Source organism: Thunnus maccoyii, chromosome 6 (assembly GCF_910596095.1).
Source record: "Thunnus maccoyii chromosome 6, fThuMac1.1, whole genome shotgun sequence".
Lineage (NCBI taxonomy): Eukaryota > Metazoa > Chordata > Actinopteri > Scombriformes > Scombridae > Thunnus > Thunnus maccoyii.
In genome coordinates this window covers 22,222,961-22,241,002 of record NC_056538.1, presented here as the reverse complement: position 1 = coordinate 22,241,002, position 18,042 = coordinate 22,222,961, and the positions used below count along the sequence as shown (strand labels likewise).

The following is an 18,042-nucleotide window of genomic DNA, read 5'->3' as shown; positions in this document are numbered from 1 at the left end:
TTCCATTAAGTGTCTTTAATTTCTTCCTATCCTCCTGCATAAAGACTTTCAGTACTCAGTTGTTCCAGGATCAGAATTTATTTGAGTTATTTTTCAGCTCACTCTCCAGAGTTTTTTGTTTCCACCATTTGGTTTTCTAATTTTATTTCCCCTTGTTCTTTCCTGTGGAGTTTCAACAGAGACCCTGAAGTGTTCACAAAGCCACCATTTTTTATGAAATTGCTTTGTTAGGTGGCACCACAGGCTGCTGTAAAACTACGGCAACATGGTTAATTCCAATTTTTCACTCCAGTGACTTTACTTTATTTTTTATGAGACTATTAAAATCCTTACAAAGCTTTTTTGGACTGAATTTAAATCACCTTTATAACATGTATTATGTTTTTACCTCTTAAGAATATATTATATTTGCAGTATGTATCCCAGTGTGGTATACTTATACTTATTTGAAAGCAGTTTTGGCAGAGTTCAGCATTCTTAGTGGGAGCACGTCCTCCACCCATTCATTTGGAGAAGCTATCATGCGATCCCATAGCGCCACCTCATAGGGAGTAGAGTCCATCCAGTCCACCAGCGCACCGTAACTTTTGCCTACAGAGAGACACAGCAAAATACAAGGATTGGAAATATGTCTATTCATTGATAATCTTTGTTCTTTATTACTTCACTTCAATGCTTTTGTATCCTCTGAAAGTCTGAAACGCTGTTCAAACTTTAAAATGGCTCATTTAGGGCACAGCTGCAATTCATTTTCACTCTGATACTATTTTACATTTTATAATTTTCAGCTTTTTTATTATGGACATGAATGGGAGGAAAAAAAACTCAACCCATTGTATTTGATGACTCTGGTTCAGGTTTCTTCACAACAATTTACAGTTTTATGCTTTTTAGACTATTGTGGGTGTTATTATTGGGCCAATCAGAGTGGGTGATGAAAGCAGTAACATCATCCACTGTAGCTGCTGCTGTACATAGAGGAAAATAAATGTTTTGAGCAGCTCTTAGTCCCAGTGTTGTTATTGTTCACATACATATTGAGTATTAAATTGTGCAGCTGCCTATGCCTATTGTTGTCAGTTTGAGTGTTTTTATATTAAATTTAGTTTTTCCACCCCTACCTATTCCAGCTCCAAGCCTCAGGCCCCCAAGCAGGTTGCTGGCTAGCCTGTCTCGATCCCACACTGTGAGCTCTACGCAGACTTCATTTAGATCAGCCTCTCTGATACCATCATACACCATTGTGTGGTTAAACACTGGATCCACCATCCTCCTCAGCACACGTGTCTTCTGACGACTCTTCCTGCTCGTGTCCGGCAGCACAAAGCTTGAGATGAGGAGGGAAAAAGAAACATGTAGATTGATACAGTGCACCAGAAAACTTCTATTGATATCCTTACTCGTGCAGGATGTTGTGCATACCACTTAACATATGGGTCAATGGTGGCCCTGATTAGAGGCAGGTTCTTGCATTCTTTCACCCAAATGTGGACCTCTCCAGTGCTCGGACCCTCCTTGGTTAATCCTTTAAAGAAGAAATGACAGACAACGTTTTTATATACCTTTGTGAATTTTTTGGAATACGTTACAAGGCCTTTTAAAAAGCAGAGTAAGTTTGTATGCAGACCTTCACTGTGGATGATCTGCGGCAGGAAACGTATGGCTAATCTCATCTCTCCTCGCCCATTTGAGGGCGCTAAAGTGGGTGTTGTCTGAAATATACAGAGAGAGTATACATTACATAAACAGTTCATCCAAAATCCATCATGACGCTCCTGAATTCCTTTGTACACAGCTTATACAATAACTACAGAACATGTGATATAACCAGCTCAAATAGACTCTGGGGAAATGAGCAAACTGACCAGCTGCTACTGTTATTTGATGAGAAAACAACTACTGCGGATAAAGCTGTGTGTGTGTTTTTCTTACCCTGGCTTTCAGGGCTAAGTAGTTCATCTGGGTGTGGTCAAAGTCCCACTTGGAGAGGTCCACGTCTACCTCGCCCAGGAAACTGTTCCTGCCAAAGGTGTCGTTATGCCAAACGGAAAGAATGAGCGTCTGGGTTCTGAGGTACTCCATGCGAACACGATACTGGAGAGACGGAGAGGAGTGAGCTGCTTTTGTTTGCTGATTGTCAAGCACGCCAAGTATTAAGCATTACAGTGTGGGAAAGTGTCTGTGTATGTTTAGTGCTACTGGCGTCATATCTGTGGGCTCTTACTCTGAGGATCTCGTTGAAAGTTGGATTCAATGTCTTTTTTTTTACAGATGTTTTCCTTTTTCCGAGGTTAGCTTTGTCAGGAACCAGGTAGCTTTTCACATACCTTGAAAAACAAAACAGCAACACAATTTTCATTGCTAAGATATACCTTAAACCTGCATTAACTGATTTTTTAGCCACTTGGGGGCAGCGGAAACAAGTTGTGAAGACAACACTGACATATCATCACCTTTTAAGTTGACATGATGAACTTGTTGGCAAACTTATTTACACATCCAACAGTTATGGAGCAACATTATCATTCATTGGGAGTCGTGTTTCTTTCCACTTAATGAATGTAAGTCCAATATTCACTCCCCTTTCGCTCTGTTTTTGGTCCCTATCCTGAGGGAAATCCTGAGGGCTCTTTAGCTGCTAAATGCTCCATTATGTTCACCAGCTAGTCGCTAAATGTGTCTGTTTGTGGTCTGTGTATTTCATCAGGTACAGTACTCACGGATCCGAGCGGCCCCTCTTTGGGTCGACTGCAGCCAAGTCTCGGCACTCAGCCACAAAGATGTGGAACTCTCTGAGCCGCTGCACATAGTTGATGGAGAACTGGATGTTTCCCTGAACCTCCACATTCCCAAAGTCCCCACTGTACATGGTCATCACACTTCCGCTCAGCTAGGAGCACACACATGCAGAAAAAAGTTTATTGAACAATTTGTGGTTTGTGTGATGGAAAACTGTTAACTCTGGACACAAAAACAGATTATGGGTTGATACTAATCCCCAACAATTACTAATTATGCTTAAAAGCCAGTGAGCAGTGCAGTTTGAGAGAGCAGTGTTTGTGTGGGAAGTGTGCTCATGCATAAGCAACTCATGCTGCTGTGTGTGAACATACAGAAGACACAGACGCCATGCCAGAGGAGTTGGTGAGGTTAGACATAGATCTGCCCATCGTTAGGCTTCCTCGGTGGTCACTGTCCTCGTAGGTGGAGTCAGTATCTCTGCCGTCATCCTGCAACACAGACAGCAGGCACAGAAAGCTCTGTGCACGGGGATGCAGAGCAGGATTTGACCAACTGGACTAAAAGATGCAGTGGTGGTTTTACCTCCTTCTGTAAAAACGAAGGAACTGATTTGCTCATCTTCTTCAGGTGCTCTGGATCCGAAAATAAGGATGAGGAGGGCGACGGGATGGACGAAACTAGAAGATACAGAATCTTAACTAATATACCACCATGTTTGAACAGATATACATAATTACACAGATCAGGCCGATTTTTACCATCACTAATGCGCCTCATCTCAACAGTTGGATCCTGTCTTCTTTCTTGTCCTGTGAGAGACAAACAAAGTAACCACAGTCAACAAAAATGATCTATACATTTGGGAAATGTTAGACTTGGACGTTGTGGAAATGCTCACGTGGTGGTAAGGATGCTGTGATGTCCTCCATACTTTTAGCCAGAGTTTTAGGGCGTGCTTCTGCTCGCCGCAACGCTTTCCTTACAGGGTTTTGGTTATCATCATCATTCTCACCTACGTCATGGAAAACAAAACTCTAATTAATGTAATAATTGACATGTCCTGTCTGGATTTGTTTGCTGGCTAAGTGATAGATTTTCATGCTCAAATTGGTTTTCACAACTATTGAAATTGCAATAAACAATGATATTGAACAGACAGTGTGTTAACAAACGACTGAATCCTTGTTTTATATTATAATTGCTCATATCAGAGAGGAGGGTTGGCACTTTCAAACACTACGTGATCTGAATGCAGAGATTATTTTACTATAGCAGGTCTAATGCTACCAGAGCTTGTGTGTATACACCTGTACTCAAAACACACAAAGGGAAATCCAAATTTTTGAATTAAGCTGTGTAAATTAAGTTAATGATGAATTCACAAACTGTGTTAAGTGAAAACAAGTGAAACAAGTATAAGTCCAGGTGTTTCAAGCAGAACATATAAACTGGTGTTGTCTCATTCAAGAATTCTTACTATTATACTACATGTTATTAGACATAAGTCTCTAATTTGTGTTTCCATTAACTTGTATAATAATACTGTGCATGAAATATATATATATATATATATATTTCATGCATATATATATATCATCCCTGCTTCCATTAAAAAATTACTGTGAAATAAAGCTGAAGTGAAACTGTCTCTGGAGCAACAGTGGTGTGATGTCAGTAAAGTCAGAACTATGTATCGCCCAACCCACAAATTAAACACAGCCAACTGACCGCAGGAGCACTAAGTGTTTACAGAGATTTGCTTCTGCCAACAGAGAAAACAAGAAACACGGACATGATACCAAGGATACTGCTGGATACAACAGTGTGATCATAATTGTCTGGGAGTATGCTAACAGCAGACACTTGGACGACTTAGAAAAATAAATGTTCAAAACAAGGAAACATACTTGTGTTTAATGGTCAGGTTGAGTGTAAAGGAGACATAGATCTCACAATGTTATCAGCAACTACTTCATGCTTTGAAAACCTTTTTTTTTCTATTTTTGTTTTATTTGTATCCAGATTTAATATGATCACTCTGTAACATACAGTATGTTAATGCTTCAAGATAAATGAAACAGCTTTATTGATTATTGTTAAAATGATCTAGTTAGATATATTTTAATTGTTTTTCTTTCTCTTCAAAAAACAATTTATTTCACAAACTTAGGCAGTCCAAATGTTATTTTGTGAATTTTGTCTTTGGAAAAAGTACTAAATGCCAACTTTTAATGTGTATATTTGACTTAACACATGACTATAATAGCTTTAGCATATAGTAGCATTTGAAGTTATAGCAGGTCAAGACAGAATATCATGTGCAAATGTAAATTGTATATTTGGAGTGTATTTTTTTCTTTGAGTTACAGTAAAAACAAACTCAAGTCTTTGTGTGACACTGTAAAAAAAAAAAAGAAGAAGTTGGTGCTCACGGTTTGAGCCGTTCCTCGAGATGGACCAGGTTTCTGAGGTGCTGCTCATAGACGACTCCTGACCTGTGTCTGAACTGCTGTAGTTTGCCCACAAGGGGCGCTGACTCGTCTTGCTGCTCCTCCTGCTGTAACGCTCCTCTGAGCTCACCGGGGTGCTGGCCCTCACTGGCCCCCCCAGGTCAAATTCATATCCGATTTTACCCTCTGACCCCTCGTCCTTCACAGCCGGGGCGAGGGAGGTGTGGACACTCGTCTTGTCTGTCATCCCCAGGTAATGCCGGTAGTCTCTGGGAACAAATGCCCGTGCACGTGGAATCAGGGTTTCACTATCCTCGAATGTTCTCCTCGGTGAGGCGCCTTTATCTGTGTTCTGCCTCCTGTTCTGAGTCCGGTCTGTGCTCTGCCTTCTGCTCTGCGAGTGGACAGGGCTTACATCCATTTTGAGAAGCCCCTGATCTTTTTCTTCGGGATCACTGAGAGCAAACATGCTAGTGGCGCGACGCAAAGAATTTACACGACTGCTCGAATTGCTAACGTTGTCTCTTTTACTCTTGGGAGAGCGACTCTCTTTTCCCAGATTGCTTTGTGGTTTCGTGGCTTTCTCCTCTCTGTTAGAGTCTTTTGAGGTCCGTTTGGATTCTCTCTGCTGGCCCGACTCAGCTGTCATATAATTAGACACGTTGTTTTTGCTGTCATTGGCTGCTCTTGATTTTGCTGGGGATAAGCGGTAAAGCTCAGGGTCGCCACACTTTAACTCCTGAGGTGGATGCTGGGCACCTAGTGGCTCTTTCCTTTTGGGGCTTTTGGGTTTGTCAAAGGATAATGATCCCTTGGAATCTGACGTGGCCTCGTCCCAGAACTCACGCAGATTGTTAAATTGTCTTCGGCTCGTGCCGAGGCTCGGGGACGACTTTTCTATTCTCTGATTCAAAGGAAGAGTAGAAAAATTTGGGTGATTTCTATCAGAGTCTTCTCCATCACTGCCTGAATCGTTTCCAATCGACCTTAGGTCATACTCTGACTTTGTAAATCTTTTATTCAGTTTTGCTTGGTTGGCAGCACGACCGACTTTACCATCCCCAAGAGCTTTCGATTTGCCGGTATAAAACATTGGTTTATTCCTCTCCTGCTCCCAGAAAGATTTGAGCTGCTTTATCCTCTCTGCAGTGCTTTCCTGATGAGCAAGGCCCTGTCTATGTGAATGAGGACTGTTAGTTCTGTCTTTATTAGATGCATCTTCCTTTCTTTTAGGAGACATGCTTGATTGCATGCTTTTATCCTTACTTTCCCTCATCCTAAAGTCTTCACTTGAACCTCTGCGTGTGTCTATTTTGGGGGTGATTTGTATATCGTTCCCGTCTTGCTTGTAGTCCACATTTGGGCTGTTTCTGGACAGCTTCTCGGAGTCTGGACCATCCCTTGTTTGGAGATCTGTATCCAGCTGAGACACAGGAATAGACTTTGACAGCTCTTCTTGCAGTGAGGTTTCTCTAGACTGGAAAATACTGTCAGGTTGTGGATTTGGTTTGATTGCAGAGATGCTCTCAGACTCTGGACTCAGTCTGGACTGGGGGGGTACCTGTCGCTGTGGGCTGAGTCTGGTTACACATAAGATCTCAGTGTCTGAACCTCTTCTGTCAGCTACTTGGGGACTGGCTGCTACCTTTAAATAATCTGTGTTTAATGTTTGGTCATTATTGCTTCTTTGACTTACAGGAATCTGTTGTTTCCCCATGTGGACACTGTCTAAGTGCTGGTTAATATTAATGTTAACACGTTCACTGTCTCCGATATCTTTCTGTAGACTGACTAACAGCTGTTCTCCTCTTTCATCCCCATCATTTGAGGTGTGCTTATCATAGATTCCCTTCCCATTGTATATTCCAGGAGCAGAGGGCATATCAGTCACTCTGTTCGGTTTATTCACTTTCTCCTCGTCTTTCACTGCTGAGAGCTGAACAGCTTTCTGTCCTTTGTCGACGGGCGTGTTTGATTTACTGATAAGTATTTTAGGGCCCGCGTTGCTTTTCTCCCAGAATGACTTCAGATGAGAGATTTTGGGCGGTTCACTTTCATCGTCATTATCTTTCACTTCCTGTGACCGCATTCTGTCTCTGGTATCTTTCTTCACTTCTACTTGCGTTTCTGTCGGCTCCTTGTTTCCTGTTTTGTCGGTCGCTTTTAACTCTTGAGTCTGTCTTTGTAAGAGACTTCTCTTTGTTTCTAGTGTTTCCTTCTTTCTATCATTTATAATATCCCCTGCACCTTTTCTTAATGAATCTTCACATCTTAATGTGTTGGTTTCTACTTGATGTCTGTCAGAGCTCTTTGTGGCCTCGGGTCTGTTTTCTGCATTTAGCCAATCACTGCTGCCTGTGCTGCGGCTGAACCAGTCCAGCACCTTCGCAATGGAATCCTCCTCGTCACCGGCGGGGCTGGACGTCTGAGTGGATAATTTGAACACGTGTTTCTGATTTGATTTCTGCTGTGTTTCTTGATCAGACTTTTCAATGAAGTTGAGATTGTAAGATACTGGCGGATCTGAAAACAAAGGTATGAAAGGAGAATTAAATACATTTCAGAATATAATAAGAAGCTACCACCACCTGCAGGTTTGCTTTATCTCCCAGAAGCCCACTTATAACAGCTCAGAGACGAACTGCTGCACTAACATAATATTAAATCTAAAACAGCACATGTATTGTAATAATAAAATGATAATATGTTTTATTTATACAGCACTTTTAAAGGTACTCAAAGATACTTTACATACATAAATTAATTGGCAAAAAGAAGTTACACACAACAAAACAGAGCAGCAGGAAAGACACAGTGTTAAAAAAAGAAAACAAATGCAGTAAAAGAGACAAAAAAGACTCATAAAAAGAGATTTCTCATTAGTCTCATTCGATAATTGTAGTTTTTCCTAAATAAATATTGAGATTAATGGGACTTTTTCATTCTGTCTGTATAAATACAATGACCTTTTCCCCTTCAATTCAATTCACTTGTTAAAAACAAGGACATTTCTACAAAAACAGTCAAGTTCAGCTAAATAAAATGTGAATCGTTGAGTGTTTCCATCAAGTGTGCTTCAAGAAGATAATTAATTGAGCACCACTTAAGAAACTGTGTTTTTTTGTTTTTCTTGAGTGAATTTATCCCTTCTGAACCACAAGTACTGTAGTTCACTTGGTGGTGCTGTTATCTCATTATGGTGATAAAGAGGGGGATGACATAAAACTACAGCCCTCGTCTGAACCAGGTATTGTATCTAGTTATGTACATCTCTGACACACTGCTCTTATTATTCTGCATTTTCTGGACTTTTTGGTGGAGTGGAGACATATAACGGTGAGTGGCAGCATGACATGAAGTGAAGTAGTCTACAGTAGAAGAAGCAAAAGCAGGTGCCGAAATCTGTTGAGTTACCGGATAATTATAAAAATCTGTAAATTTTGTCAATCCTTTTTTGAATTTCTCTAATATTTGCTTTTTTTCTTGTTAAATACTGCATATTTTCACCTCTTCAGGCCTCTAAAAATCTTTCAAAAGAAACAAGAGGAAGAAAATGTCACTCTTATATGGTTGAACTGCTCACAAGTCACAACAAGTAGACGTTGTTTCACTTTCAGGCTCAATATGCCAGAAATATTAGGAAGCACTGTCTCAGCTGACATTAACACCCTGCCTCAAACTTACAATTAACTAAGAAGAGTTACTTCTTGTTACTGAACTTACCCACAGTGCTATGGGTCAAACTCAGCTCCTCCTGCCTCATTGCTGTTCCCACACTGCTGCTGATGTCTCTGTCTGAATCCTGGATGATGACGGTGGGTAGGGTGACAGTGTTCCCAGCGATGTGTTCTCTTTGGGTCTGCTCATCTCTGTCTTCGCTCTTCTGTGGGATTTCTCTGTCGACTGACGCGTCGCCTCTGGTGTATGTGACTGGTCTGAAACTGCACAAGTCGTGAGTAGCAGTAGCAGTAGAAGGATGAGTGAGTTTAATTGGAGATGTTGGGTAAGAGTTGTAGGCTGTATTTTCCACTGCCCTGTCTCTGGTTATAGAAGGTAGGTTTCTGTCCTTCTCCAGACTGGAATTAAACAAAATCTGTGGCTGCTGGGGGTTTTCATCTGCAGAGCCGGATGGCTGAGCAGGCTGAGGAACTTGATTAGAAACTGCAGCCACGGTTTTCTGAGGCACTTCATCTTGGCCCTTCAGGTAGGACTGATTCGAGCTTCCACTAGATCCCCGCTGGAGACTCCGTCTTGGGGCAGGGACGATCCCCACTGACCCTACCTGAGAGTCTGAGCCATTGCTTTCTGTCTGGCTGCCGGCACGTCTTGACAGAAATGTCCTCTTCTTGGGCACAGGCCTGAAACCTACAGAGGAGCCCTCTGATGTGATGGAGCCACCTGAAGTCTGACTGGTCCCACTTGCTGGGTGATGCTTCAAGGGAGATATGGGCTCTGAGGGAAACAGAAAAAGCACGACAGGGTGGGTCTGATGCACTTATGACATTGTGCCATTATGGATCTCATACTGCACTGCTATCACTATCATGCGGTCACTCCCTATTTCACAGCTTTACAGATGTGTATGTCTGCTCTAAATGTTCACACCTGTCTCAGACGACTCCTGGTCTCGTCTCTTTGACAACCCCTCTGTATTTTCAGTTGGCTCAACAACAATAAGGGAAGCTCGGTTGAACGGGTTGTGCCTTGGCTTGAAGAAAAAAAAACAAACAAATGTTAGAACAGCTCTGATATCACTGTAAAAAGAGGAAAACTACCAAAAAAGTCAGTTTGTTTTCTAACACATGCCTACCGTTCTTGGAGAGCGGACTGTTGAATTCAGATTCTCTTTCTCTGCATCACTGTGGGAAAAATATTTTACATTTCTAGTTAAGCACTAAAAACACTGAGAGTTATAATGTGTATTTGAACATGACACACCCACTGCAAAACTCCTTAGTACCTCAGCAGTGAGTGGGAGTTTTGCTCAATATACTGTGATGTGCATGACTGGGGCTTGCTGACACGTAAATAATGCTAATATCAAAGAGAGGGATGTCTACCCACCCAAACCAAACAATATACTGAAGGGACTCCTGTTTGACAAACTCACAATATCTACCTAACAATAGCAAGTCTTAAGTTTCTGACTTGATTTCATCTAAACTACATGTGTTAACAAAATAACGGGAACTACACTGCAAATCCTGGAATTTGCATATTTCAAGTACCCAAGACTTCAGGCTATAACAGACTGGAGTCTGCTGTGTGTTTAGGACAACTGCAACCTTGTGCACAAAGTTCTGAAGCCTTGCCAAACCAAATATTGACTGTACTCTAATAGAAAGTATGTTAAATATGTCTTGGTTATGGCACAAAGTTATTTAACTGCACATTTTGTATTGGTTCCCCAGTTTGAATAGATAATAAAGCAGCCCTCTAGTGGAGTAAGTTGCAACATTTTAAAGATCATACATTTTCAGAATATATCAATAATCATCAAATAACTAAACAAAAAAAAAAAAAATCACTATAGTTGAGAAAATACTGGTGGTAAATCCCAGAAACCCGAGACTGACAGCCACTTCTCATTTGGAGCAATTACACCGAGAGCTCTATTGAGTTTAAACACTTTGCTAAACTGGTCTGTTTTCCCTTCATACATCAGACCAGCCCTCTTCAGTCCACATCCTGCAATGTTGTGAGCAGGTAGCTGCTGCTGGGCTATAAAACGGACATGTTCCCTGTTAGAACCGCCTTTGTTGACACAGGTTGAGTCACAAGACAGGACGCGCACTGTGCACACACACACAGAGAGTGAAGCTATACCAGCATTTCAAACTGATCAAGAGTCATTTAATGTAGTTTAAATTGAAACTTTTAGTAGAATCTTTAAGGGAGAGAAACAGAGAGAAACAGGCTGCTGTGAAATTATACAGTATGTGTGGAAATGTGTGATTTTAACAGCCCAATCAGACTATATCTTGTGAATCAAGTCTTCATTATGAAATATGTATTCGACCAGTCAATAACAAGATATAAGATATAAGATATTTATATAAAGATATGACATCGCTACCTCTTGTGTACCATTGTGGGATGTCTCTATCAGACTAATCAAGGATGTAAATAAGAAAGTGAAAGGGTGACAGATAAATAGATAGATAGATAGATAGACAGATAGATAGATAGATAGATAGATAGATAGATAGATAGATAGACAGACAGATAGATAGATAGATAAGTGAGGATTGTATACATCATCTCCTGTGGCTGTATTGCCTCCAAACATCTGGCAGGTTTCGGTGGAGGGACGGTGTCTGAACCTCGACTGCTGGGTGTCTTGGATCTTTCAATTCTAAGAGATCCGTCTGCAGCAGAAAGAGGAAATGAGCTGAGTATACATGAGTTTGTGAATACAACAATATGCAATTGAAGTAACCAGTTTGGTAATACAGTACAGTATTATTTCCTAGACCCATTTCTGATCTCAGCACTCCACACATTAGTCCTTGATTCAGTCACATAGCGTCCATTATGCAAATCTTCAAGAGGGATATTTAAAAAAAAAAAAAAAAAAAATTTAAATATTTTTTTTTTTTATCAGTTATTCAACAGTGAGTTGTATTTTTGGTGATTCCACAGATGTCTACTGTCTGCCAGTAAGGATAAAATGTTTGCTGGGGGTGAAACCAATGTTTAAATCTAACATTTCCACAGTGCAAAGTTTGCATAGTGCTATGAGACTGAATCACAGAGTAACGTACAGATGGGAGCAAGATTCTTTCCTTGATCATAAAACGCGCATTACGGTAGAGCATGAGCACACCTAAACCACCGGCTTTCCTCTGTTTCATGGAGGCCAGGATGATTTCCGAGCCGTGGATCTTGTCCATGTGTCTGCGAGACTTGGCCTCATAAAACCACTCTCCAGTCAGGTACTTCAGCTTGCTGTCTGACTGTGAGTCATTGTTCAGGACCGTCTCTAGTTTCCTGGTGGGAAAAACACAAAGGAGATAAATGACAAATGATTAAGTCAAGAGGTTTTTCTGTAAGGTCATTCATAGTCCTTTTATAATGTATGTTAATCTGAGTGCCATTTCATACTGAATGAAAGTTATGAAAAGTATATCACAAGCACACAGGATATTGTACCTCTCCAGCCCAGTGGCTACGAAGACACAAAAGACCCTCTCTTGTGAGTGAACAAATACAAGACGCTTACTTTAAGCTGAAATGAATGGAGAATCTGACACCATTTCAATTCAGTTTGAGCAAAACCACCGGCAGACAAAGACGAATCTCAGGGTGTTTTGAAGTTGTTTCAGTCATATGAACAAATGAAATGCTCCAATGACTTTCTGCTCAAATGGATATAGATTCAATTTAGATTTAGGTTGGAAAATACTAAATGCTAAATGGATGTGCATGGTGTAGTCCATCGGGGATATCAGAGCCTCTAAATTATGATACAACACACCTGAGAAGATATCAGCAGTCAAACCTTTCTATAATTCTGTGGTTTATTATCATGTCAGTTCTCTTATTCATTTTTTACTATAAAATTCAGTCTGTTCGGCTGCTTTTTTTTTTTTTTTTTTTAGACATTTCCTTAAAGGATAAGTTCACAGTTTTTCAAGTATGTACAGTCAGGTGCCCGTATGAACAACGAAACAGGTTTTGCTTGTTGTAATCATTCCTCCTGTTCATATTATCCATTAGAAGATACCCTCCAAACATGCTTACAATGTTGGTGATGGGAGACAAAATCCCGTCCTCGTTTTGAGCAAAAAGGTCTTTAAAAGTTCATTTGAAGATAATATGAGGTTTCAGTGAAATTGAAAAATTCCCTCTGGGTCTCAATGGACAGTGTTTCCCTGTTGAGCTACTTAATGAACTGAAAATTGTTTATCTTCAGTACATCATATATTTTTTTATTGCTACTTTTCACTGCTTCATTATGAGTTTTATATAACAGTGCACATGGTCTATCTAAAAGGAAAGAATTTGCAAAACATCTAGTTAAAATTGAATTAAAGAGAGAAAAAAAAAAATCCCCTCGCCTTAAAATGACCAGCCCAACTCATCTTTCCTCCACAGCGGTCATGTGAAAAAAGGGGTAGCACATTATTACAGGCTGTTGGCTTAATCCTTTTACACCAGACTACTCGAGACACAGCGAGCATTCAGCCTCCTGCCAATAAAAAAGTTGGCCGACCAATTCCATTAAACTCACAATGAAAAGCACATTGTCTCATGGCATTCTTGACTTTTGAAAATGAAGTGTAGCGCATCTTCAAAGAGGGTACATTCATTTTTTTGTTGCAGCTGACATGCACTGTTGCATTACGACTCCATGGGGGATGAAGACGTTTATCCTTTTGTTTCGGCGCATGGGAGAGGTCAGAAAAGATACGAAGGCACTTGTTTGTCTTAACGTGCCCTGAACATACACTGTGAGGAATGTATGACACCTCCCATTGCTTCAATGGAGACCTTAGGGGCAGCTGATTTTCATTTTATCTTTATTCCAAGCTCTAGAGAGGCAGTATCGGGATCCAATTTTGCGAAATTAAACTGAGCGGTCATCAGGCTCTTCACAGGTGAGGCGTCTCTTATGATTGTGCCTCTGGGGGTTTCTTTTCTTGTCCTGTCAGACCAGCATGATCCTCTCCCACGTGTGGACTTCAACTTGGCTGTAATCTAATTGCTCATCTCACATTGAGGCTTCTCAGCGATTGAGGCAGTGTCTGTATCCGGCCGAGCTGTTATTGTGTTATTCTATTACGGCGAGACACGTATCATCATTTTTACCAGTGTGTCTACTGTCCCACAAAGGCCTCCTCTCACAAAACAGGCGATGGAAAGGACTGGGGAGCACTTATTGAATCATTAAAATTACATTAGCTCAATGACACGGCATTAATTTAAATGTTGCCAAACATTTTTGGCTCATGTAAAGTAACCCACGTTGAATACTGTACAGTTTGAAGCATGAAAATCTCCACAACAGCGCCACAAATATTGTTCTAGGATGTCATGCTTTGTTTTTTCGCTAAAACAGGACTGACGGATGTAAGATATGTCTACCTGATTCTCTCCTCCTCGGCCTTCTTCAGCTCGGCGTCCCTCCTCAGCACCGTCATTATCACCCCCTGCTCCTCCTCCGTTAGATGGCTCAGGTCAATCATGGTGTCTCCTCCTGCTTCTCTCAGCGGGCAGGTGTGGAAACGCTTGGCAGTGGGGAGCAACCACCGGCTGGTTCTGTCACTGTAAGACAAATCACGTGGCAACACATTCACACCCTCACATCCTTAACCATTCTTGCTCACTGCTCCCATATTTTATGACTACGCCTTCCTTTAAGTGTCTGTAAAGCTTTAGAGGAACATCCTTGTTGTTGTTTGTTGAGTTGTACCATTAATTTTCTAAAATGATTTTTTTTTTTTAAAAAGCAGTGACTCCAACACAACATGCTCCTGATTATAGATAATGAATGCTTTGGCACCCAGTAGATTCATCTTAAGAAGTAACATCTGCAATACTTGAAGCAGTGCCAACAATTCCACCCAGTTATGATTATAAAGTCACGATTATCTTCCTTCAAACAGGGCTGGACAATATATCAATATTATATCGATATTGTGATATGAGACTAGATATCATCTTAGATTTTGGATATCGTAATATCGTGATATGACATAAGTGTTGTCTTTTCCTGGTTTTGAAGGCAACTTTACAGTAAAGTGATGTAATTTGCAGACTGTTCTAGCTGTTCTATTATTTGCCTTTACCCACTTAAGCTACAAATATACTACTGTGGACACCACAGATGCGTAATAGCTCTGTTTATACTACTTTCTGGAGTCTGCTTGGAGAACATGTTCCACACATGTACAGTAGATTGGCATCTACAGGAAGACAGTGTTGTGTGGTCAAAACAAATTGGAAGTACGCGGATGTCCGCACAGAGCCTATGCGTACAACCTATAATGACAAAAGTTACATCACATGGACCCTCACATACTTGTGGACACAGAAGGTACAATTTCAGCTTTAGTCATTATATCCACACTACTGATGATTATTGATCAAAAATCTCAAAATGTTTTGTGAAAGCACCAATAGTCATCTACAATATTGTTGCAATATCAATATCAAGGTATTTGGGCACAAATATCGTGATGTTTGATTTTGTCCATATCGCCCAGCCCTACTGTCAAGTATTGAAAAGTATTTTGTGTGCTCCTAAAACATATTTATTCAGGGAACTGGTTGTTGACACAGCAGGTAAAAGCGTCAACTCTGACTTCCAAATAAGACAGCTCAGCAGAGGAAGTAAAGCGTTTAGTTTTTTCCTTTAAAAACATCTTTTGACTTTATATTTAGAGTAAAAATCTGTGTATGTCTTTGCGCAGCTGCAGAATCTGAGACAAAAGTGAACAAGCTTGAGGACACATGACAAGAGATGTTCTCCTGCTTGTAAGGTTTTTTTTTTGTCTGTTTAACAAACTCAATTTAATTTATTTGATAATCATGTCACCCACAGTTAGGTTTGGCTTTAGAGGAAGCCCACTGTACAGAGTTTCACTATTTCAAATATGTATCTTAAATCATAAGAGTAGTTAAGAGTAGTCTTTACAGCTGAATGGAGCTCTAACAATGAATTGTCAAAAGTTAGGGATAGAAATAGTTAAATCATGTGACTGATGGCATTTTCTGGGATATTTGTGATCCAAAGCTACCTAGTTTTTATACCCCTGTTTATGAATACACTCTAATACCAATTAACTTAAATAAGAGTGACATAAGCTTACCTTTAGTGCCAGTACCTTCCTGTCAATAGCTGAGATAACTTTCTTTTACCTGTAGGTACCACTTACTTTCTCACCACAAGTATATAAAACGTCGCCTACCTGAACACTCACAGGACACCTGCAGGCTCGTCTCAAACTGTAACTTCCGTCTTGCTGTGTCGGTTAAAGAAAAATACACAAGGTGAAAGAAAAGTTTTTACCTCCTCCACCGGTCTGCTGCTGCTGCTGCTGCTGCTGGACTCCTCGGACAGGAGCTGAGAGGAGGAGGGCGGACTCAGACTATGAGGATGGGAAGGACCTGACATGAACAGCCAGATGAGCACTTTGAAGGCTGTTTTCTCTCTTATAATGCATCTCTTGATTTGAGGCAGGTGTATGAGCCTCTGATGCCAGATTAAATGTATGAATTATATCAAATTGAGGTAAATCTGTCAGGGCGTGTTGAGCCATCTGTGCTGTAATAGCAGGCAACGTCCAGCAGGTGTCCTCACTTTCCACATATCTGTTTGACAAAAGGGTGTGAACATCCCCTGCAGGCAATAATCCAGGAGGACCTAAGGTGTATTTCAAACAGCCATTACATGACCACAATATAGTGCTATTTTCCCATCTGTACTACAGTTTAAAGGCCTTAAAAGTGTTTAGAGTAGATAGACTGTATTCACACTGTGACTCTGATTTCCATTTACACCTGATTCCCTGCTGGTTTGTTGTGGATCAGAGCAGAGAGAGGAGAAATAAACAGCTGGAAAACAGAACTATAACACTACTTACTGCAATACATGTCACCCTATTAGGCTATATATATAATTCCTATTTAACATTGTGTATTTCTATCATCCCACATCCTTGTTATTATTAGACTATCTCATTATAATCCTATATGTACAGTATATTCATGCTTCGCTTATGTTGCTTTAACTAGTGCTTGTCACTTTATTTACTGCACTACATGTCATTTTTCTAAAATATGACACAATTTATGTATGTATTTATTACTGTATAATATCCTATATTGTTGTATGCCTATCGTGTTGTTGTATTATATCATTCCACTTCGTTACATTTATCAGCAATATGAGGAACTGCACTATGCTGGTAGTCAGTCTTGCACTTATACCTCATTATTAGGCACCCTTATATACAATATGTATACCTTATATACAATACTGTATATAGTTTCTTACATATTTCAATTTGTTGTAGACTTTGTTCCCTACTTACATATCGTTTTACTTACTTTTTAGTATCTGTATAAAGGTTTCATTTGGATTTGTGACTAATTTTCTCCATTTTTATTCCTTTACTTGCTCTATTAACCTACATGGCCTCTTTCCTCTTGTGCTGCTGTAACATCTAGTTTCCCCTGAGGGACCAATAAAGTGTTATCTCATCTTAAATTTCTGTTTAGATGAGTGTTTATCTTTTGGGTGGGTAAACTTTTATTTATGCTGGCGGATGGTTTTAACAGTTATGTATGTGGTTAAAAAACATGATATTAATGTACTAAATAAGTGGTTTCTAACATTTTAGCTTGTGAGCCCTCAAAATAAGGCAATATCCATATGAGACCCTGAGAGAAAAGTCAGAACACACAGTAAATGTGCTGAATATAGAAGTTACTTCATCTGGGAACATGGCAACAACATGCACCACTAAAGCATTAATACCAGCTGACATTATTCAAGATATTTGGACTTAAAGTACATATTCCTAAATTACTTTATAATTAATTAAGATACTACACAACAAATCAGGAACAATGCATTATTCCAAGAATACTACACACAATGAACAGGTGGCTCCCAAGACAGATTTATCTCAGGAGCCATCGGGCGTTCCCTCCCCCAGACACATTTAATTATTCATTTTTATTCAGTAATTGTCTACTGTCTCGCCTGGGTGAAAATACTGCATGGTGTAGAGCTGTAATAATTATCTTTTGATAATCGATTCATCAGCATTATTTTCTCAATTATTTTGTCTATAAAACATCAGAAAATAGTGGAAAATATCCGGTTTGATTTCTTAGAGTC

The 18,042-nt window shown here is 40.1% G+C and overlaps 1 protein-coding gene across 2 annotated transcripts; it reads right to left on the bottom strand.

Annotated features, from left to right (window-relative positions):
• On the bottom strand, positions 1–16,907 carry sytl2b (synaptotagmin-like 2b). 2 transcript variants are annotated; one of them, XM_042414896.1, is made up of 19 exons: positions 16,106–16,907; positions 14,280–14,459; positions 12,019–12,182; positions 11,449–11,560; positions 10,003–10,051; positions 9,798–9,900; positions 8,916–9,644; positions 5,175–7,715; positions 3,641–3,754; positions 3,501–3,551; positions 3,325–3,419; positions 3,114–3,230; positions 2,721–2,890; positions 2,225–2,327; positions 1,933–2,094; positions 1,628–1,712; positions 1,423–1,525; positions 1,122–1,327; positions 1–591 (listed from the first exon to the last, which is right to left on the bottom strand). In XM_042414896.1, the coding sequence occupies exons 2-19, from the start codon at positions 14,378–14,380 to the stop codon at positions 443–445; spliced, it is 5,154 nt and encodes a 1,717-aa protein (XP_042270830.1). In that variant the 5' UTR covers positions 14,381–14,459; positions 16,106–16,907; the 3' UTR covers positions 1–442. The 2 variants fall into 2 exon arrangements, with proteins under 2 accessions (XP_042270830.1, XP_042270828.1); XM_042414894.1 differs by having other exon boundaries at positions 16,207–16,907.
• Between the last annotated feature and the right edge of the window lie 1,135 nt (positions 16,908–18,042).

What these genes read in the sequence shown, in the direction of transcription:
- sytl2b (XM_042414896.1), bottom strand. Translation starts at nt 14,380, where the DNA reads ATGATTGACCTGAGCCATCTAACGGAGGAGGAGCAGGGGGTGATAATG. An exon ending in CTTTCAACGAGATCCTCAGA is followed by an intron (nt 2,095 to 2,224) that starts GTAAGAGCCCAC and finishes CCGTCTCTCCAG; the next exon opens with TATCGTGTTCGCATGGAGTA. An exon ending in ATTGACCCATATGTTAAGTG is followed by an intron (nt 1,328 to 1,422) that starts GTATGCACAACA and finishes CCTCATCTCAAG; the next exon opens with CTTTGTGCTGCCGGACACGA.